The following is a 22,928-nucleotide window of genomic DNA, read 5'->3' on the forward strand; positions in this document are numbered from 1 at the left end:
TCGTGCTATGGGAGCAGCTCCAACCTTAGCCTGGCCCAACCCCCATGTGTATGCACCAACAAAGTCTATAGGTGCTAAAGTTAGGCCTGTCTTTGCTTCAGGAGCACTGCTTGTTCGTTCAGACGTTCTGTAGGTGCTGAGTTTACAAGGCTGGTCTCAGGGGTTAAATTCGAGGTTTGCGCAGCTGTGAAATTTCTGGTTTTCTTGCTTAGTTGCAGGTCCCCTGGCCCTTCCTGTGGTTTCAGCACCACCTCTGTGTGTGGGTCACCCACAGGGGCCTGCTCCCAAGGCTGCCGTGGAGCACATGAGTCCACCTCCGTGAGGAGGGTGTGCCAGTGCTGCGTGGCAGCTAGGGTCATTGGAGCCCAGGTGGCAACAGGTGCATGGTGACTATACTACCCAAAGCAATTTACAGATTCAGTGCAATCCCTAGCAAATTGCCAGTGGCATTTTTCACAGAACTAGAACAAGAAATTTTACGATTTGTATGGAAACGCAGAAGACCCTGACTAGCCAAAGCAATCTTGAGAAGGAAAGACAGAGCTGGAGGAATTAGACTCCCTGACTTCAAATTATACTACAAGCTTACAGTGATAAAGACAGTATGGTACTGGCACAAAAACAGAAATATAGATCAATGGAACAGAATAGAGAGTCCAGAGATAAATCCACGCACATATGGGCACCTTATCTTTGACATAGGAGGCAAGAATATACAATAGAAAAAAAGACAGCCTCTTCAATAAGTGGTGCTGGGAAAACTGGACAGCTACATGTAAAAGAATGAAATTAGAACACTTCCTAACACCATACACAAAAATAAACTCAAAATGGATTAAAGATCTAAATGTAAGACCAGACACTATAAAACTCTTAGAAGAAAACATAGGCAGAACACTCTGTGACATAAATCAAAGTAAGATCGTTTGTGAGCCACCTCCTAAAATAATGGAAATGAAATCAAGAATAAGCAAATGGGACCTAATGAAATGTAAAAGCTTTTGCACAGCAAAAGAAACCATAAACAAGACAAGAAGAGAACTGTCAGAATGGGTTAAAATATTTGCCAATGAAGCAATGGACAAAGGATTAATCTCCAAAATATACAAGCAGCTTGTGCAGCTTAATACCAAAAAAGCAAATAACCCAATCCAAAAATGGGCAGAAGACCTAAATAGACATTTCTCCACAGAAGACATACAGATGGCCAACAAACACATGAAAAGATGCTCAACATCACTAATCATTAGAGAAATGCAAGTCAAGCCACAGTGAAGTATCATCTCACACCAGTCCAAATGGCCATCATCAAAAACTCTAGAAACAATACATTCTGGAGAGGGTGCAGGGAAAAGGGAACCCTCCTGCACTGTTGGTGGGAATGTCAATTGGTACAGCCACTATGGAAAACAGTTTGGAGGTTCCTTAAAAAACTAAAACTGGAACTAATATATAACCCAGCAATCTCACTCCTGGGTATATACCCAGAGAAAACCGTAATTCAAAAAGAAGCATGTACCACAATGTTCATTGCAGCACTATTTACAATAGCCAGGACATGGAAGCAACCTAAATGCCCATCAACAGATGAATGGATAAAGAAGATGTGGCACATATCCACAATGAAATAATACTCAGACATAAAAAGGAATGAAATTGAGATATTTGTGGTGAGGTGGATGGACCTAGAGTCTGTCATACAGAGCAAAGTAAGCCAGAAAAACAAATACCGTATGCTAACTCATATATGTGGAATCTACAAAAATGGTACTGATGAACCCAGTGAAAGGGCTACAGTAAAGATGCAGATGTAGAAAATGGACTTGAGGACACCAGGTGGGGGGTGAAGGGGAAGCTGGGACGAAGTGAGAGAGTAGAATTGACATATATACACCACCAAATGTAAGACAGCTAGCTAGTGGAAAGGTGCTGTATAAAACAGGGAGATCAACTCAGTGATGGGTAATGACTTAGAGAGGTGGGATAGGGAGGCTGGGAAGGAGTCCTGGGAGGGAGGGAATATGGGGATATATGTATAAATACAGCTGATTCAGTTTGTTGTACAGCAAAAACTGGTACAAGAGTATAAAGCAATTATATTCCAGTAAACAGCTAAAAAAAAAAAAATCATGGTAAACAAACAAAAAAATTGATTTTCTATTCTTGATTAGCCTTATCAGAAATTTGCCAATTTTTGGATGTTTAGATGTATTCTTCTAATTAATTAATTTCTGCTCTTTGTAATTTATTTTTGTATTCTTTGGGTTCATTTTTGGTTTATCCTTATTTTCTCTTCCTTGCTTCTTAGATTTCATGCTTAACTTCTTTATTTTAACCCCTTTTTTTTGTTTTCAGTGCAAACATAAAAGGCTCTGAATTTTCCTTTTTTACTACTTTCCCTAATTCCTGCAAGTTTTATACCTATTTTTTTCTTATATCTCTGTTATAATTATTTTATTATTTGTGTGTTTTTACATTTCCTAACATATGGACATGTTTATCTTTTTGTTTTCTCCTGATTGATTACATTTTAGTCAGAAAGGTGTGGTGGGAGAGGTTTGGATTCTTTTGAATTTGTTGTATACTAGATGAACATTAATTTTTCTAAGTGTTATATATTGTGTTTGAGGAAAATGTGGAAGGGTGCAGGGTTCTGTAAGTGACCAGCAAGTCAAGCTTGTTAATTATCTAATTTAAGTTTTCTGTGTCTTTATTAATTTTTGTAGTGTGTAATCTGTCAGTAGTGGAAAAGGTGTTAAAACTCTTTGTACTATGTTCATGGATCTGTCAGTTTATCCTTGTGGTTTTTATCAATTTTTGCTGTATTTTTATGTTATTTAATAGTTTATATAAATTTAAAATTACCTTCCTGGTGGTTTCACTATTTTAGTTATTTTGTGATGACTTTCTATGATGTCTTATAACTATTTGTGTTTTAAAATCTGTTGAATCTGATAATAATGTAGTTACCCTCTTTTCTTTTTCTTGTAGTTTCCATTTTCTATTTGCCCAACCTTGCCCTTTTCTTTGCTTGCTTTCATTTCTTTTTTAAAAAGTTATTTTCATTTTAACACAGTCCATTTTCTTTTTCTTTTTTGTGAAAGTTTTTTAAATTGAATAAATTTGATGTGTAACAAAAATTTTAAAAATTAAAAGAAATAAAGACATTCTTAAGAGTTCCATGACTTCCTCTTCTGAATTGGACCAGTTGCTTTCTCAGAAGATATACTGCTATTGCTTTTCTTTTTCTTTGCACTGGGCTCCAGAAATGTTTTCAACATTTCTTATACACATATCTTTCTCTTTCTTGGAGTCCTTCCTCATTTTGATAGAGTACATTCTCAAACACTCCCTTTAGTAGTACTTTTCTCTTAGATATATTTGGAAATGTTTGTGGAGGACATTTTTGATTGTCACATTGTCTGGGAGTAGTGGCACTACTAAATCCTTAGAAACTTGAGTACTTGAAAGTGCGTGAAAATGATTTTATTTTCCCTTTGCCCTTAGTAATTATTTGAGTAGTTGAGAGCTTCTGCGTTCAAAATTATTTCTCCACTATCTGAGAATTGCTTAAATTATTTCCAGCATCCATGATTGCTAATGAGAAGGCCAGTGCCAGTCTGATTCCTATCTATTTAAGTGTGCTTAGAAATTGGTAAAATTTGATTTTGAGTAGGTAATGCAAATATATACATGTATGTTTGCAAATCAATTGCATCAAATGTTTCATATTATATATTTTAATTTGTATTTTTCAGACAATGAATGATTTTGACTATTTGAAACTACTAGGTAAAGGCACTTTCGGGAAGGTCATTTTGGTTCGAGAGAAAGCAAGTGGAAAATATTATGCTATGAAGATTCTGAAAAAAGAAGTTATTATTGCCAAGGTAACTGATTACTAGAGTTGATTATTAAATTTTTGTTTATGGTCTCCATGTGTGTGTGCTCATGACTAGAGTGTAGAAATTCCATTAAATAACCAAAATGTTGATTTTAGGCTATAGTTACAATAATATCTGTATATTGATATTTATTTATAGTTTTTAAATTTTCAAAAGTTTATAATATTATGACTATTATATACAGAATTTTTTTTTTTCCTTTGAGAGGGAAATATTTATTCTATTTTTTTGTGTTTGGGAGAATGTTTTCAGTAAATATTTGTGACATATCACTAATTACACTAGTGATACTTTTTGATATTTTTCCCCTACATTTCTGAATTTTTTATTAAATAAAATAGTGACTAGAATAGATTATTAGCATAGATTGTTCCCATAAATTTTATTAATCATTGAATCAAAAAGCGTCCTTAATAAATTTAAAATACTAGACTAATAAAACTAAAATAATCACTATAACAAGTCTGCTTAAAATCCATCACCACACATAGTTACAAGCTTTATTTCTTGTGATGAGAACTTTTAAAATTTATTCTCCTAGCAACTTTCCAATATACCTTACAGTGTTATTAACTGTATATATCATTCTATACATTAAATCCCCAGGAATTCTTTATTTTATAATTTTGTACTTTTATTGTATTGTATTTTTTGTGTGTTTGTTTTTGGTTCTTTTTTTTTTTTTGAAATTTATTTTTGGCTGCATTGAGCCTTCATTGATGCGTGTGGGCTTTCTCTAGTTGAGGCAAGCAGTGGCTACTCTTTGTTGCCGTGCACTGTATTCTTATTGCAGTGGCTTCTCTTGTTTCGGAGCCAGGGTGCTAGGTGAGTGGGCTTCAGTAGTTGAAACACATGGGCTCAGTAGTTGTGGCTTGCAGGCTCTAGAGCACAGGCTCAGCAGTTGTGGCGCATGGGCTTAGTTGCTCCTCAGCATGAATTTTGTACTTTAAAAAATATATTTATTTATGTATGTATGTATTTATTTAAAGAATTAAAAATTATAAGTTACAGTTGATTTACAATACTGTGTTAGTTTCAGGTGTGCAGCATAGTGATTCAGCTTTTTTTGATTGTATTTTTTTGTTTTTTAATTAACTAATTTTTTTATTGGCTGCATTGTGTCTTCATTGCTGTGCGGGCTTTCTCTAGTTGTGGTGAGAGGGGCCTACTCTTTGTTGTGGTGCACAGGGTTCTCATTGCAGTGGTTTCTCTTCTTGCGGAGCATGGGCTCTAGGCTCGTGGGCTTCAGTAGTTTCAGCATGTAGCCTCAATAGTTGTGGCCCACAGGCTCTAGAGCACAGGCTCAGTAGTTTTGGTGCACAGGATTAGTTGCTCTGTGGCATGTGGAATCTTCCCAGATGAGGGTTTGAACTCATGTCCCCTGCATTTGTAGGTGGATTCCTAACCACTGCGCCACCAGGGAAGTCACTCTGATTGTATTTTATTATAGGTTATTATAAGATATTGAATATAATTTCCTGAGATATACAGTAAATCCTTGTTGCTTATGTATTTTATGTATGGTAGTTTGAATCTGTTAATCCCATACTCCTAATTAGTCCCTTCCCTGTGGTGACCAGCAACTGGTCCAGTTCAGAACAGGAAGTCATGGAAATCTAAGAATGTCTTCAATCTGCCTTTTTTCAGCTTCATTTCTCATTCCTATTTCTAAGTAAGGTGGTTACCGGGATTTTGCCAAGCATAGTTACTACTTGCTTTGTATGCCTGTGAGACTGTTTCTGTTTTGAATATAGATTCATTTTTTTTTTTGATTCCACATAAGAGTGATATATAGCATTTGTCTTTCTCTGTCTGACTTACTTCACTAAGTATAATAATATCTAGGTCCATTTATGTTGCTGCAAATGGCATTATTTCATTCTTTTTTATGGCTGAGTAATATTCCATTGTTTGTGTGTATATATGTGTATGTATGTATACATATATTATACGTATATGTACGTGTGTACATACTTATATACGTACATATATGTACCTATATATATGTGTGTGTGTGTGTATATTTATGCCACATCTTCTTAAGCCAGTCTTCTACTGATGGACACTTGGCTTGTTTCCATGTTTTGCCTACTGTAAATAGTGCTGCTATGAATGTTGAGGTTCATGTATCTTTTTGAATTAGAGTTTTTGTCTTTTCCAGATATATGCCCAGGAGTGAGATTGCTGGATCATATGGAAGCTCTGTTTTTTTGTTTTTTAAGGAACCTCCATACTGTTTTCCATAGTGGCTGTACCAATTTACCTTTCCACCAACAATGTAGGAAGGGTTCCTTTTTCTCCATACCCTCTCCAGCATTTATTATTTGTAGACTTTTTGGTGATAGTCTTTCGGACAGGTATGAGGTGATACTTCATTGTGGTTTTGATTTGTGTTTCTCTAATAATTAGAGATGTTGAGCCTCTTCTTTGGAGAAATGTCTATTTAGGTCATCTGCCTATTTTTTGACCAGGTGGTTTGTTTTTTAATATTGAGTTCTGTAACCTGCTTGTATATTTTAGATATTAAATCCTTGTTGGTAGCATCATTTGCAAATATTTTTCTCCCATTCCAAGGGTTGTCTTTTTGTTCTGTTGATGGTTTCCTTTGATGTGCAAAAGCTTTTAAGTTTAATTAGGTCTCATTTTTAATTTTTGCCTTTATTTCTTTTTTTTTCAAAGGTTAGTATAAGACAATATTGCTTCAGTTTATGTCTTAGAATGTTTTGCCTATATTCTCTTCTAGAATTTTTATGGTGACATGTCTTATATTTAAATCTTTAAATCATTTTGAGTTTATTTTTGTATACGGTGCGAGGGTGTGTTCTAATTTCATTGATTTACACACAGCTGTCCAGCTTTCGCATCACCATTTGTTGAAGAAACTGTCTTTTTTCCATCTTATATACTTGCCTCCTTTGTCAAAAATTGACTGTAGGTGCATGGGTTTATTTATGAGCTTTCTATTTTGTACTATTGAGCCATATGTTTGTTTTTGTGCCAGTACCATGCTGTTTTGATTACTGTAGCTCTGTAGTGTAGTCTGACATCAGGGAGCATGATATTTCCAGCTCTGTTTTTCTGTCTCATGATTGCTTGGGCAATTCGGGGTCTTCTGTTATTCCATATAAATTTTAGTAATATTTGTTCTAGTTCCATGAGTAATGTCATAGGTATTTGGACAGGATTTGCATGAAATCTGTAGATTGTTTGGGTAGCATGGCTATTTTAATTATATTAATTCTTCCAGTCCAGGGGCATGGGATGTTTCCAGTTCATCATTGAATCATCTTCAGTTTCCTTTATGTGTGTTTTATAGTTTTCGGTGTATAGCTCTTCACCCCCTTGGTTAAGTTTCCTCCTAGGTATATTATTTTTTTGACACTATTTGAAATGGAAGTTTTTTTACTTCCTGTTGTTGATACATTATTATTAGTGTAAAGAAACCAATTTGTGTATATTGATCTTTTATCCTACTATCTTGCTGAATTCATTTATTAGTTCTAATAGTTTTTGTGTGGTGACTTTAGGGTTCTCTATATAGAGTGTCATGTTATCTGCAATTAATGATAGTTTTATCTCTTTCCTTCCAATTTGGGTACCTTTTATTTCTTTTTCCTATCTGATTGCTGTGCCTAGGACTATCAATGCTATATTAAATAGAAATGGTAAGAGTGGGAATCCTTGTCTTGTTCCTGAATTTAGCATGAAGTCTTTCAACTTTTCACTGTTTAGTATTATCTTGGCTTTGGTTTTGATGTAAATGACCTTTAAAATGTTTAAATATGCTCTCTCTCCCTCTATACCTACTTTGGTGAAAGTTTTTTTTTTATCATGAATGAATGTTGAATTTTGTCAGATACTTTTTCTTTGTCTATTGAAATGATCATGTGGTTTTTGTCTTTCCTTTTGTTGATGTGGTGTATCACATTGATTGATTTGCGTATGTTGAACCATCCTTCTGATCCTGGAATGAATCCAAGTTGATTATGGTGTATGATCCTTTTTATGTCTAGTTGGATTTGGTTTGCTAATATTTTGTTGAGGATTTGTGCATCTAAATTTATCAAAGATATTGGCTTATAATTTTTTTTTCTTTTTTTGTAACGTCTTTGTCTGGTTTTGGTATCAAGGAGATGGGGCCTCGTAGAATAAATTTGGAAGTGTTCCCTCCTCTTTAGTTTTTTTGGAATAGTTTGAGAAGGATTGGTATAAGTTCTTCTTTGTATATTTGGTTGAATTCCCCAGTGAAGCTTTTTGGTCCAGGATTTTTGTTTGCACAGAATTTTAAAATTATACATTCCATTTCATGTCTAGTGATTAGTCTGTTCAAGTTATCTGTTTCTTCTTGATTTCGTTTTGGCAGAATGTGTGTTTCTAGAGACTTGTACATTTCTTCTAGGTTGTCCAGTTTTTTGGCATACAGCTCTTTATAGTATTCTCTTATGATTTTATTATGTTTCTGTGGTATTGGTTGTTATTACTCCTCTTTCATTTCTTATTTTGTTTGTTTGGGTCCTCTCTTTTTCTTGGTGTGCTTGGTAGTGGTTTTTTGATTTTATCTTTTCAAATAAATAGCTCTGGGTTTTATGGATCTTTTCTTTTTTTTTTTTTAATCTCTATTTTATTTATTCAGTGTCTGATCTTTATCATTTCTTTCCCTCTGCTGACTTTGGGTTTTGTTAGTTCTTTTTCTGATTCTTTTAGGTGGTAGTTTAGGTTGTTTATTTGAGATTTTTCTTGTTTCTTGAGGAAGGCCTGTATCACTATGTACTTTTCTCTTAATACTGTTTTCCTGCATCCCATAGATTTTGTAAGGTTGTGTTATCATTTTCATTTGTCTTGAAGTATTTTCTCGTTCCTTTTCTCATTTCATCATTGACTCATTAGTTTTGAAGTAGCATGTTGTTTAGTCTCCCTGTTTTCATTCTTTTCACATTTTTCTTCCTGTGGTTGATTTCTCTTTGCATACAGAATTTTGTACCTTTTGACCACCTTCACCCATTTTGCCCACCTACTGCTTCTATGCTGTACTCTTTGAGTACAGGCCTGCCTTTTCTTTTCTTTTTTCTTTTCTTTTCTTTTCTTTTCTTTTTTCTTTTCTTTTCTTCTCTTTTATTTCTTTCTTTCTTTTTCTTTCTTTCTTTCTTTCTTTCTTTTTCTTTTGTTCGTTCGTTCCTTCTTTCATGCTTTCTACCTCCATTTATAAGTGAAATCATGCAGTATTTGTCTTTCTCTGAATTATTTCACTTAGCAAAATGCCCTCAAGGGCCTTCCATATTATTGCAAGTGGCGAGATTTACTTCTTTTTGTGGGTGAATAATATTCCAGTATGTGTATCACATATTCTTTTTCCATTTATCCATTGGTAGATACATGGATTTATAAATTGTTTTCATGTCTTGGCTATTGTAAATAATGCCACAATGTACAGAGGAGTGCAGCTATCTTTTCAAGATAGCGATTTTGTTTCCTTTGGACAAATAGCCAGAAGTTTACTTGCTGGATCATATTGCAGTTTTAATTTTTTTTGATGAACTTCCATACTGTTTTCTATAGTGGTTACATTAGTTTACATTCTCACCTACCATGTACGAAGTTTCTTTTCTCCACACCCTCACCAACGTTTATTTTCTGCCATTATGACAGGTGTGAAGTGATAGCTCTTAGTGATTTTAATTTGCATTTCCGTGATTGTTAGTGATGTTTAGCAGCTTCTTATGTACCTGTTGGCCATCTGTGTGTGTTCTGTGGAAAGTGGTTTATTCAGATCCTCTGACCATTTCTCAATCGGATTGTTTGTTTTTTTGCTATAAAGTTATTTGAATTCTTAATATTTTAGATATTAAACCCTTACCAGATATATGACTTGCAAATATTTTCGCCCATTAAGTAGGTTTTATTTTCATTTTGTTGATGGTTTCCTTTGTTGTGCATCAACCATTTATTGATTCTTTTTGCTATTTACTTATTTTTCCTTTTGATATCAAATTAAAAAAATAATTGCCACAACTGGTGTCAAAAAACTTACCACCCATATTTTTTCCTAGTAATTTCATGGTTTTAGGCCTTATTTTCAAGTCTTTAATCCATTTGGGGTTGATTTTTGCATATGGTTTAAGAAAGTGGTCCAGGTTCATCCTTTTGCCTGTGGCTGCTTAGTTTTCCTAGCACCATTTATTGAAGAGAGTGTCCTTTCCCCATCATGTGTTCTTGGTTCCTTAGTTGTAAGTTAATTGACCATATATGCATGAGTGTATTTCTGGGCTCTCTGTTCTGTTCCATTGATATTTGTATTTGTGTTTATGCCAATAACATGTCGTTTTGATGAGTATAGTATTGTAATATAGTTTGAAATCAGGGAGCATGATGCCTCTAGCTTTGTTCTTTCTCAAGATTGCTTTGGCTATTTGGGGTTTTGTTGTTACATATGCATTTTAGGGTTGTTCTATTTCTGTGAAAAATGCCATTGGAATTTTGGTAGGTATTGCATTGAATTATCAAAGCCTTGTAGTTTTAGGTATACAGGTCTTTTACCTTCTTGTTTAAATTTATTCTTAAGTATTTTAATTTCTCTAATGCAGTTATAAATGGTATTTTTAAAAACTTTTCTCTTTTTGAGAGTTTGTTATTAGTGTATAGAAATCAGTTAATTTTTGCATATTGATTTTTGTATCTTGCAACTTTACTGCATTTGTCTCTTAGTTCTGACAGTTTATTGGTGGAGTCTTTAGGGTGTTCTCTATATAAGATTATGTTTTATGCAAATAGAGGTAGTTTTATTTCTTCCTTTTTGATTTGGATTTATTTTATTTTATTTATTTTTTATTGTCTAATTGCTCTGCCTAGGACTTCCAATACAATGCTGATTAAAGTGGTGAGGTTGGGCCTCCTATGTTGTTCCTGTTCTTAGAGGAAAAGTTCTCAGCTTTTTTCCTTTGAGTGTGATGTTAGCTGTGAGTTTGTCATATATGGCCTTTATTATGTTGAGGTATGTTCCCTCTATAGCCACTTTGTTGCGAGTTTTTATCAGAAATGGATGTTGAATTTTGTCAAATGCTTTTTCTTTACCTATTGAAATAAGATTTTTATCCTTCATCTTGTTAATGGGATGTATGACATTGAATGATTAGCAGATATTGAACCATTCTTACATCCCTGGAATAAATCCCACTTGATTGTGGTGTATGAACGTTTTACTGTATTGTTGAATTCCTTTTACTAGTATCTTATTTAGGAGTTTTGAATCTGTATTCCTCAAAAATGTTGGTGTGTAATTTTCTTCTTTTGTGTTGTTGCTGTGTGCTTTTGGTATCTGTGTAATACCACCCTAATAGAATCAGTTTAGAGTATTCTGTCATCTTCTATATTCTCGAAGAGTTTCAGAAGAAGGATTGGCATTAATTTTTCTTTAAATGTCGATAGAATTTACCAGTGAAGCCTTCTGCTCCTGGGCTTTTATTTGTTGGGAGGTTTGTGATTACTCCATGTTCGTTTTTCATCTATTCAGATTTCCTATCACTTCATTATTGTCTTGATAAGTTGTATGTTTCTATTTATCCTTTTTTGCTGAGTTATCTAATTTGTTAGCATATAATTGTTCATAGACCCTTATAGTCCTTCTGTGGTATCTGTCAGTTTTAATGTCTCCCCTTTTGTTTATGATTTCATTTGAGTCATCTCTCCTCTTTTCTTAATTAGTTTTGCTAAATGTTTATAAATTTTATCTTTCCAAAAAACCAACTCTTAGTTTTGTTGATTTTTTAAAAATTGTCTTTCTAGTCTCCATTTCATTCATTTCTGCTTTAGTCTTTATTATTTCCTTCTTTCTGTCAACTGTGGGCTTACTGTGTTCTTTTTCTAGATCCCTTAAGGTGTAAAATTAGGTTCTTTATTTTAGATTTTTCCTTTTTATTAAATAGGCATTTATCACTACCAACTTTCCTATTAGAATTACTTTTTCTACAATTCCATACACTTTGGTGCACTGTGTTTCCATTTCCTTTGTCTCAAGAATTTTTTGATTTCTTTTTTGACCCATTGGTTGTTCAGAAGTGTTTTGTTTATTTTCTATATCATTGTGTGTTTTCCAGCTTTGCTCAAATTATTTTTAGTTTGGTTGGAAAAGATACTTAGTATAATTTTAATCTTTTAAAATTTCTTATGACTTGTTTTGTGGCATAACATATATGCTATCCTGGAGAATGTTTCATGTATGCTTGGAAAGAATGTGTATTGTGAAGGTGTTGAATGGAATCTTTTGTATATGTCTGTTAGGTCCATTTGATCTAAAGTATAGTTCAATCCATTGTTGTTTTATTGATTTTTCTATATGGATGATCTTTCCGTTGTTGAAAGTGGGGTACAGAAGTTCTTTACTATTATTGCATTGCTGTCTATTTCAACCTTCATATTTGGTAATAATTGTTTAATGTAGTCTGATGCTCTGATATTGTGTTGATGATACTGGCTGTGTATTTATTTTCAATTGTTATGTCCTCTTGATGAATTGACCCCTTTATTGTTATATAAAGACCTTCTTTTCCTCTTGTTACAGCTTTTGATTTAAAGTCTATTTGTCTGATAGAAGTATAGCTGCCCCTTCTCTCTTTTGGTTTGCATTTGCATGGAATATCTTTTTCCATCCCTTCTCTTTCATCATAAATTTCCTTAAAGCTTAAATGAATCTCTTTTGGGCAGCATGTATTTGGGTTTTGTTTTTTTATCCACTCAGCCACTCTGTTTTTTAATTGGAGAATCTAAACTATTTATATTTTAAGGAATTATTGATGATTAAAGATTTTACTATCACCATCTCATTAATTACTTTCTAATTATTGTATAGTTTTTCTTTTCTTCCTCATGCTTGCTTTCCTTGTCAATTGTTAATTTTATCTAGTGGTATATTTGATTCTTTTGTCTTTATCATTTTTGTATCAATGTTCTTTGCTTCATGATTACCCTGATGTTCGTAATACATTTTATAGTTATAACAGTCTATTTTAAGTTGATAACAATTTAACTTCAATTTACTTAAGAAGTCCTACACATTTACTCCCCCCTCCAACATTTCATGCCATTGATTTCCAAATATATATATATTTTTATATTCTGTATCCATTAACAAAATATTGTAGCTATAGCTTTAAAAAATTTATTTTATTTTAATGTTTTTTTATTTATTTGCTTATTTATTTACTTATTTATTGGCTTCATTGGATCTTCATTGCTGCACATGGGCTTTCTCTAGTTGCAGTGAGCGAGGTCTACTCTTCATTGCAGTGTGCGGGCTTCTCATTGTGGTGGCTTCTCTCTTGTTGCAGAGCACAGGCTCTAGGTGAATGGGCTTCAGTAGTTGTGGCACATGGGCTCAATAGTTGTGGCTTATGGGTTCTAGAGCGCAGGTTCAGTAGTTGTGGTGCATGGGCTTAGTTGCTCCGCAGCATGTGGGATCTTCCTGGAGCAGGGATCGAACCCGTGTCCCCTTCATTGGCAGGTGAATTCTTAACCACTGTGCCACCTAGGAAGTCCCTATAGCTTTTTTTTTTAACACTATCTTTTAATCTGTATGCTAGAGATCAAAGTGACTCACACTCCCACTGCATTGTAGAGTGTTTCAGATTTGTATAATTACCTTTACCAGTGAATTTCATATGTTCATATGTCTTTATGTTACTGATTAATGTCTTTTCATTTCAGCTTGAAGAACTCCCTTAATATTTTATGTAAAGCAGGTCTACTGATAAATTTCCTTAACTTTTTTTTTCCTGGGAAAATCTTTATCTTTCCTTCATTTTTAAAGGATAGGGTTGCTAAGTTGAGAGTTTGTTTTTTTGTTTGTTTTTCTTAGGTTTTTTTTTTTTTTTTTTCCTTTAAGCACTTTGAATATATCATCTCACCCTCTCCTGGCCTCCAAAGTTTCTCTTGAGAAATCTGCTGAGTGCTTTATTGGAGTTCCTTTGTATGTGATGCATACATTTTCTCTTGCTGCTTTCAGAATTCTCTCTTTGTCTTAGATTTTTTTGAGAGCTTGATTATAATGTATCTTGGTAAAGATCTCTTTTGATTGAATCTCTTTGGAGAGCTTTGGGCTTTCCATACCTGGGTGTCTGGTGTCTCTTCAGCTTAGAGAAAGTTTAACCCTTATTTCTTTAAATATGTTTTCTGTTCCTTTGTCTCTTTCTTTTCTGGGATTCCCATAATTTGAATATTGTTTCATTTGGTGGTATCCCATAAGTCACGTAGGCTTTCTTTAGTCTTTCATTCTCACGTCTTTTTCTTTGACTGGAAAATATCAAGGGTTCTGTCTTCAACTTTGTACATTGTTTTTTCTGCCTTATTGAGCCTACTGTTCAATCTCTGTATTGCACTTTTCATTTCATTCCTTGTATTCTCCAGCTCTGGAATTTCTGATTGGTTCCTTTTTATCACTTCTACCAGTTTGTTGAACTTCTTGTTTTGTTCTTCTGAATTCATTTTGCTGTCTCTATGTGTTCTCTTGAATCTTTCTGAGCTTCCTTAAACACTTTGAATTCTTTTTCAGGTAACTCAAATCCATTTCTTTGGTGTCAGTTATTGGAAAATTATTGTATACCTTTGGTGGTGTTACATTTTCTTGCTTCTTCATGTTTCTAATGTCTTTGTGTTGATAACTCTGCATTCCAGGGAGCAGTAGCCTTTTTCAGATTTCTCAGACTAGCTTCATTGGGAAAAAATTATCAGCTGAAGATGACTGTGAATGTGCCAGCTGGGTAGGTGCAGTGTCTCTGGTTCCAAGGAGGGCACACTAAAGTTCTTTGCATGCAGTTTTGTCAGCTGAGGTCAACATCAGCGTAGATCATGGCGTCTTCTGTGACTAAGCCTGTAGAGGTCCTATGGGCGGCAGTGGTGGCAAAAGCTGCTGGGATCCTATTATTCTTTTCTGCCTGTCAAAGTTCTAGCCAAGGGAATACCTCTTGATGGTAGGGCTGGTATGCTGGCACTCAGAGCATCAGTGTGGAACTGGTATCCTGGGATCTGGTGCACACAGAGCTACCACAACACCTGAGTAAGGGGCACAGATACACTTGCAGTGGTAGTGGCACTGCTTTCTTATGTGCAGGTATGTGAAGATCTCCCATGGAACTGGGGTATGGGTTCCTGGGAATCACCACAGTGATTCAGGCCCTGGGGTAAAGGGGAATGCATTAGCAGCAGGATTCTTGGGATGACAGGGTTCAGCAGTGGCTTGGGACCCAGAGTCAGAGTGTAGTAGTGTATAGCTTATAGATGGTTGGTCACATACCTAACTCTGGCCCCAGGGTGCAGTTGTGCAGCAGCAACATCTTAGCTTCAGTGATGGCAAGTCATAACCATGATTTAGGACCCGGGGGCAGTTTCAGGACAGTAACACATTGGCCCCAGTGATGTTGGGTCACAGTGGCACAGCACTGTTTATGGCAGGTCAAAGCTGCAACTGGATCCTGGGGGTGGAAAACAAGCAGCAGCAGCCATGGCCCTGGTTATGGCATGGTCAGCCCTAAAGTGGGACATGGAAGGCAGAGGACAGAGTATTAGCAGCCCTATGACCCTTGTATGGCAGGTCAAAGCCTTGATTAGGACCCATTGGTCAGTCTCAGAGCAGCAGCAGCTTGGCCCTGTGGATGGCTGGACTTTGTGGCATCCTGAGATCCAGGGAGCTGGACACAACAGTGACTAGGGTCCCTGGGGGTAGGTCTCGTCTGCAACAACAGCTCCTGCCCCTGAGTGTCGTTGTGGTGGTGCAAACTTCAGGTAACTTTATTAGCTGAGTTCAGTCAGTGTTGGTGAAGACTGTGGGAGTCCTCAGTAGCAGAAGCTGCAAACAACCATAGCAGTGAGGCTTATTGGGGGTCTCTTGCTCTTATTTTCCCCATAGGGGGAAAATCCCTCTGAGGCGATCTTTTTTAGTGCCTTACAGCTCTGGTCTAGGGGATGGGATGTCACAGGTAAAATGCTTCCTATACTTTTCCGGCAGCCATCCTCGTTTTTAAAAACTCTACAGGGTTTATGCTGCTTCATTGCTTTCTGCTGATTTCATTGTAGTCCAGAGCTTTCCAAAAGCTATTTTCATCAGTTTGTAGTTGTTTGTTGTTTTTGTAGGGTAGTCTAATGTTGGCACATCCCAGCCCTCCATCTTACTGACATCACTCCTACCAATTCCTTTTTCTCGTGCTAAATGTCAGTGGTCCCTAAGACCACTCTCAGGCTCAGTATTTCATTAGGAATCACGGATTTAGGAAAGCGGATATACTAGTGGTTATGGCATATTGTAGTGTTAAGATACAGATTAAAGTCAACAAAAGGAAAGTCATATGGGACAAAGTCCAGGAGAAACCTTTCAGGTGTCCTTTCCCAGTAAAGTCATGTGGATGCACTTAATTCCCCCAGCAACAATGTGTGACAACCCAGGAAACTCACCTAAGCCTTGGTTTCCAGGATTTTTAAGCAGCACCTGCATGGCTTCCCTAGCCACCCTGAGCAAAATCAGGTACACAGCATTCATCATTCTTTCTGTTGTTTGCATGAACTGTCTAGTCAAACTGGTGTCATGTGACCCAACATCTCTGGCGTACAAAAACGCTTTTACCAGGTAGAATATTCCAAGGGATCAGAGCTTATTTCCCAGGAGCTAGCCAAGGGCAATCCTGAAGCCTGACTTTCCTTGTGAGTGTACATGGTTTGAGCAACCCAGGCCTGCTGAGTTCATTCTTCCCTGCACATGCACCTATTAAAATATTAACCCAGTGCTTTGACTTGACTCTTGACATCTCTCTTTTCTTGGATTTTTAGCTTATTAATTGGTGGCCCCTAACCAGAAGCTCTTATCATCTGCAAGTTTCTTTGACCCATTCTTTCAGATTCTCTTGAACCCCTCTATTATCTGTTGTGCAAATGATTGTGGTTTACTGTAGGAAGCAGATAATGAATGTATTTGCTTTGATCTGCTGCATCTTCATCATCTGTCATTGTGCTATAGGAGGTATGGTTTTATTGCTTTGTGCTCTGGATTTGCTTCTTGCAGTTTGTGATACTTCTGTCATTCCTTAGTATCATTCCTAGGGTTATCATTCACTATTTACTGATTCATTCATTCTTTCTTTCAACAAATATAAATTGAACACCTATTTATTTACTAGGTACGGCCCTAGGCAGTGGGAATGTGTGAATGAATAAGAATGACCAAAATTCCTCCCCTTTGGAAATTACATTTTAGTCCAGAAATGGACAATAAACAACACACATGCCAATGAGTAAATCATAGTTTGTAAGAAGCTAATACATACCATGGAGAAAAATTAAGTAGGGTAGGGAAATAAGGAATAGTAGTTAGTGATTTCTGTGGTTTTTGCAGTTTTAAATAGAATGATCATAGAAGACCTCACTGAGAAAGTGAAATTTCAGTGAACATTTGAAGGAAATGAGGACGCAAGCCATTCAGGTTTTTGGGAGGAAGAATATTCCAGATAGAGGAAATTACAATCAAAAAGCACTGAGGAAGCAGCATGTTTTAAAAATAGCTAGGAATCTAGTCTAGCATGGCTTGTGTACAGTAAGGGTAGTGGAGGGTTGTTTAGGGCAGTGGTAGATGTTGTAAGGGTATTGGTTTTTACTCATTGTAGTGGGAAGTCATTAGAAGTTTGTAAGCAGTATAGTAATGTGATATAATTTTCATTTTGATATCATCACTTTGGCTGCAGTGTTGAGAATAGACTGTGGGTTGCAAGCAGGGAGCTTGTTAGAAATTAACTGCAATAACCCAGGTAATTGAGATAGTGGCTTACATCATGGTATTAGCAGTGGAGGTGGTAAGACATAATCAAACCAGAGTATATTTTGATGAAGAGCCATCGGGATTGCCTGATGTAGGGTATAAGAGAAAGAAAGAAGTTAAGGATCACTGCCAGGTTTTTGGCCTGAGCAACTGGAAGGGTGATGTTGCCATTTTGCAGCAATGGGGAAGATTTTTTTTCTGTTGAAGAAATAAGCTTTTTGATGGCAGATTAGAAATTAGGTTTTGGACATGTCAAATTGATATTTCTGTTAGACACCCAAATTAAAGTCATCTATTAGACATCCATGTCAAATAAATATTTCTGAGTTTATGGAAGAAGCCTGGTTTGAGGCACAAATATGGAAGTCTGCGATCACCATGTAGACTATATTTAGAATCATAGTCTGAATGAAGTTACCAAGGAAATGAGTGTACCTATGAAGAGGAGGGGTTAGGCCAGGATCAAGATGGCAGTGTAGGAGGACGTGCGCTCACTCCTTCTCGCAAGAGCACTGGAATTACAACTAACTGCTGAACAACCATCGACAGAAAGACACTGGAACTCATCAAGAAAGACATCCCACATCCAGTGACAAAGGAGAAGCCGCAGTGAGACGGTAGGAGGGGCGCAATCACGTTAAAATCAAATCCCATAAATGCTGGGTGGGTGTCTCACAAACTGGAGAACAGTTATACCACAGAAGTTCACCCACTAAAGTGAAGGTTCTGAGCCCCACATCAGGCTTCCCAACCTGGGAGTCCAGCAACGGGAGGAGGAATCCCCAGAGAATCAGATTTTGAGAGCCAGTGGGATTTGATTGCAGGACCTCCGCAGGACTGGGGGAAACAGAGACTCCACTCTTGGAGGGCACACAAAAAAGTGTGCTCACCAGGACCCAGGGGGAAAGAGCAGTGACCTCATAGGATACTGAACCAGACCTACCTGCTGGTGTTGGAGGGTTGCCTGCAGAGGTGGGGGGCAGCTGTAGCTCACTGAGGAGACGGAGGCACTAGCGGCAAGGGTTCTGAGAAGTGCTCATTGGCGTGAGCCCTCCCAGAGTCTGCCACTAGCCCCACCAAAGAGCCTGTAGGCTCCAGTGCTTGGTAGCCTCAGGCCAAACAACCAACAGGGTGGGAACACAGCCCCACCTATTGGCAGAAAAGCAGCTTAAAGCTTTACTGAGCTCCGCCCACCCAGCCCTACCTACCATCAGTCCCTCCCATCAGGAAGCACCCAGGAGCCTCCTAGATAGCTTCCTCCACAAGAGGGCAGACAGCAGTATCAAGCAGTATCAGCAGTATTTCATCTTGTGGAGCTGAAAACCACAGCCAAAGGAAGATAGAGGAAATGAAAAAGCAGAGGACTCTGTACCAGATGAAGGGACAGGATAAAATCCCAGAAAAACAACTAAATGAAGAGGAGATAGGCACCATTCCAGAAGAAGAATTCAGAATAATGATAGTAAAGATGATCCAGGACTTTGGAAAGAGACTGGATGCAAAGATTGAAAAGTTTACCAAAGACCTAGAAGAATTAAAGAGCAAACAAACAGAGATATGCAACACAATAACTGAAATGAAAAATACACTGGAAGGAACCAACAGCAGATTAACTGAGGCAGAAGGACGAATAAGTGACCTGGAAGACAGAATGGTGATAATCACTGATGCAGAAAAGAATAAGGAAAAAAGAATGAAAAGAACTGAAGACAGCCTACGATACCTCTGGGACAATGTTAAACGCACCAATATTCACATTATAGGGGTCCCAGAGGGAGATGAGAGAGAGAAAGGACCTGAGGAAATATTGGAAGAGATTCTAGTTGAAAACTTCCCTAACATGGGAAAGGAAATAGCTACCTAAGTCCAGGAAGCGCAGAGAGTCCCAGGCAGGATAAACCCAAGGAGAAACACACCAAGACATACAGTACTCAAACTGACAAAAATTAAAGACAGAGAAAAGTTATTAAAAGCAACAAGGGAAAAACAACAAATAACATACAAGGGAACTCCCATCAGGTTAACAGCTGATTTCTCAGCAGAAACTCTGCAAGCCAGAAGGGAGTGGCACGATATATTTAAAGCGATGAAAGGGAAGAAACTACAACCAAGAATACTCTACCCAGCAAGGATCTCATTCAGACTTGACAGAGAAATCCAAAGCTTTACAGACAAGCAACAGCTAAGAGAATTCAGCACCACCAAACCAGCCCTACAACAAACGCTAAAGGAACTTCTCTAAGCGGGAAACATAAAAGAAGAAAAGGACCTACAGAAACAAAAACAAAGCAATTAAGAAAATGGTAATAGGAACATACATATCAATAATTACCTTGAATGTAAATGGACTAAATGCACCAACCAAAAGACACAGACTGGCTGAATGGATACAAAAACAAGACTCATATATATGCTGTCTACAAGAGACCCACTTCAGACCTAGGGACACATACAGACAGAAAGTGAGGGGATGGAAAAAGATATTCCATGAAAATGAAAATCAGAAGAAAGCTGGAGTAGCAATAGTCATATCAGATAAAGTAGACTTTAAAATAAAAAATGTTACAAGAGACAGGAAAGGACATTACATAAAGATCAAGGAATCCATCCAAGAAGAAGAGATAACAATTATAAATATATATGCACGCAGTATAGGAGCACCTCAATACATAAGGCAAATGCTAACAACTATGAAAGAGGAAATGCAAGGCAGAAATAGAGACACAGGTGTAGAGAACAAACATGTGGACACCAAGTGGGGAAAGCGGGGAGGGTTGGGGGGAATGAATTGGGAGATTGGGATACCAAATTGTACACTGTAAATATGTGCTGTTTATTGTCTGTTAACTGTATCTCAATAAAAGTTCTCTAAATAAATAAACAAACAAACAAATAAATAAAAAGAAATCCATTCTACTATAAAGACTCCAAAATACAATAATGTATTTGAGAGCTGTTGTTAAATTTCTGTTGTATAAAATAGCAATAAAAAAAGTGATTATAATTATTAAAAAAAAGAGAGAAGGGGTTAATGCCTTCTATTCTGAGTAGGAAGTAGGGTTACATTTTGAAACTGTGGGAGTGAGGCTGAGATAAAAAGAGACAACTTAATCTCCTGGACTTAATGAAAGTCAGATAGACCTGGGCACCATTCTCAGCTCAGTAGCTTAACTTAAGGTAACTTTGTGGGGTTGTGTACATTTCAGCATACACACCAGGCATGGTAGGAGGCCTGGGAAAGTTTTGAAACAATCATGCTAAGGAATGGAAGAATAACCTTGGTGGGGATGGGTTAAAGAATCCTAAGAAGATTCAGCTGAGATTGAAGAGGGCATCATAATGGTGCTAGTCACTATGTTTGTAATTTTTTTTTCCCCTTTAAATGTGGAATATATCAATAGAAGTGAGAAAGTAAAGATTGATTTATTCTAATATTGGGAATTGAAAGAGGCAGAAGGAAAGATGGGAATGTATTGGGTTGGCCAAAGTGTCTGTTTGTTTTTTCTGTAAAATGGTTCTAGTAACGCTTAGTTGTCTTTAATTTTATTCACTAGAAACAAGTTTGTTAGATTGTATTTGTGACCGCTGTCATATCAGCCTGCATTTAAAAAAACTTAATCAAAATTGGTGAATTTTTCTATAACTGTTTTAATATTGAAGATGGAAGGAAAAAGCAATATTTTCAGCATATGATGCTTTATTATTTCAAGAAATGTAAAAATGCAACTGAAATGCAAAAAAAAGATTTGTGTACTCTATGGAGAAGGTGCTGTGACTGATCAAAAGTGTCAAAAGTGGTTTGTGAAGTTTTGTGCTGGAGATTTCTCTCTGGATGATGCTGCATGGTCGGGAAGACTAGTTGAAGTTGATAGCGATCAAATCTGAACCATAATTAAGAACAATCAATGTTATATCATGCAGGAGGTAGCTGACATACTTAAAATATCCAAATTAAGTGTTGAAAATCATTTGCACCAGCTTCGTTATGTTCATTGCTTTGATGTTTGGGTTCCACAGAAGTTAAGCAAAAAAAACCTTCTTGACTGTATTTCTGCATGCAATTTGCTACTTAAACATAATGAAAATGTTCTGTTTTGAAAACAAATTGTGACGAGCGATGAAAAGCGGATGCTGTACAATAATGTGGAACGGAAGACATACTGGAGCATGTGAAATGAACCACCACCAACCACACCAAAGACTGGTCTTCATCCAAAGAAGGTTGATGTATATATATGGTAGGATTGTAAGGGAGTCCTCTATTATGAGCTCCTTCTGGAAGAACAAATGATTAATTCCAACAAGTACTGCTCCCAGTTAGACCAACTGAAAGCAGCACTCAACAAAAAGCGACCGGAATTAGTCAACAGAAAACGCATAATCTTCCTTCAGGATAAAGCAAGACTGCATCTTTCTGTGATGACCAGGCAGCAACTGTTACAGCTTGGCAGGGAAGTTCTGGTTCATTCACCAATTCACCAGACATTGCACCTTTGGATTTCCATTTATTTCAGTCTTTACAAAATTCTCTTAATGGAAAAAATTTCGATTCCCTGGAAGACTGTAAAAGGCACCTAGAACAGTTCTTTGTCAAAAAGATAAAAAGTTTGAGGAAGATGTAATTATGAAGTCGCCTGGAAAGTGGCAGAAGGTAGTGGAACAAAACAGTGAATACGCTGTTCAATAAAATTCTTGGTGAAATGAAAAATGTGTTTTTTATTTTTACTTAAAAACCAAAGGAACTTTTTGGCCAATCCAATAGTAAAGGGCAGTATAGACAAGCAGCAGATTCTACAATTTAAGAAGGATTAGGTGCTGAAGATTATATCATGATTGAAGTCAAAGAAGTTCATGCAGCCATCCATCCAGGTAATATTGGGCTGGCCAAAAAGTTCATATGGGTTTTTCATGACAGAAAAAGCTGAACGAACTTTTTGGCCAACCCCATATTTGCAACAAGAGCATCGAGAACAAAGTATCAACAACATTTGAAAAAGGTGATATAGTATTTGTAGACAACAGGGAACAATTATACTTTCATTTTCTCCATCAAGATGGAAAAGATCTTCAAAAAAGGCAATAGCAATAGAAATGAAGGAACAGTGAGGAGACAGTGTGACAACTGGGGAGCAGAAGTATTAGAAGTCTGCATGTGGGCCATTGCTCAAGATTTCCAAACAGGAGGAAGTCAGAACCCCAAAATTTAGAACTTGATAACTATGACATCTTTCCTA

The 22,928-nt window shown here is 36.6% G+C and overlaps 1 protein-coding gene across 8 annotated transcripts in view; it reads left to right on the forward strand.

Annotated features, from left to right (window-relative positions):
- Window positions 1-22,928, forward strand: part of AKT3 (AKT serine/threonine kinase 3) — a 363,328-nt gene that overhangs the window by 221,940 nt on the left and 118,460 nt on the right. For all 8 annotated transcript variants that reach the window (XR_009052722.1, XM_057728155.1, XM_057728156.1 and 5 more), the window contains one exon: window positions 3,759-3,890. Coding sequence is in view for 7 of the 8 variants with exons in the window: in XM_057728155.1 (XP_057584138.1) it covers window positions 3,759-3,890 (132 nt within the window). In the remaining variant the exon portion in view is untranslated. The remainder of the gene's footprint in view (window positions 1-3,758; window positions 3,891-22,928) is intronic.

The sequence above is a fragment of the Hippopotamus amphibius genome, chromosome 3, assembly GCF_030028045.1.
Source record: "Hippopotamus amphibius kiboko isolate mHipAmp2 chromosome 3, mHipAmp2.hap2, whole genome shotgun sequence".
Lineage (NCBI taxonomy): Eukaryota > Metazoa > Chordata > Mammalia > Artiodactyla > Hippopotamidae > Hippopotamus > Hippopotamus amphibius.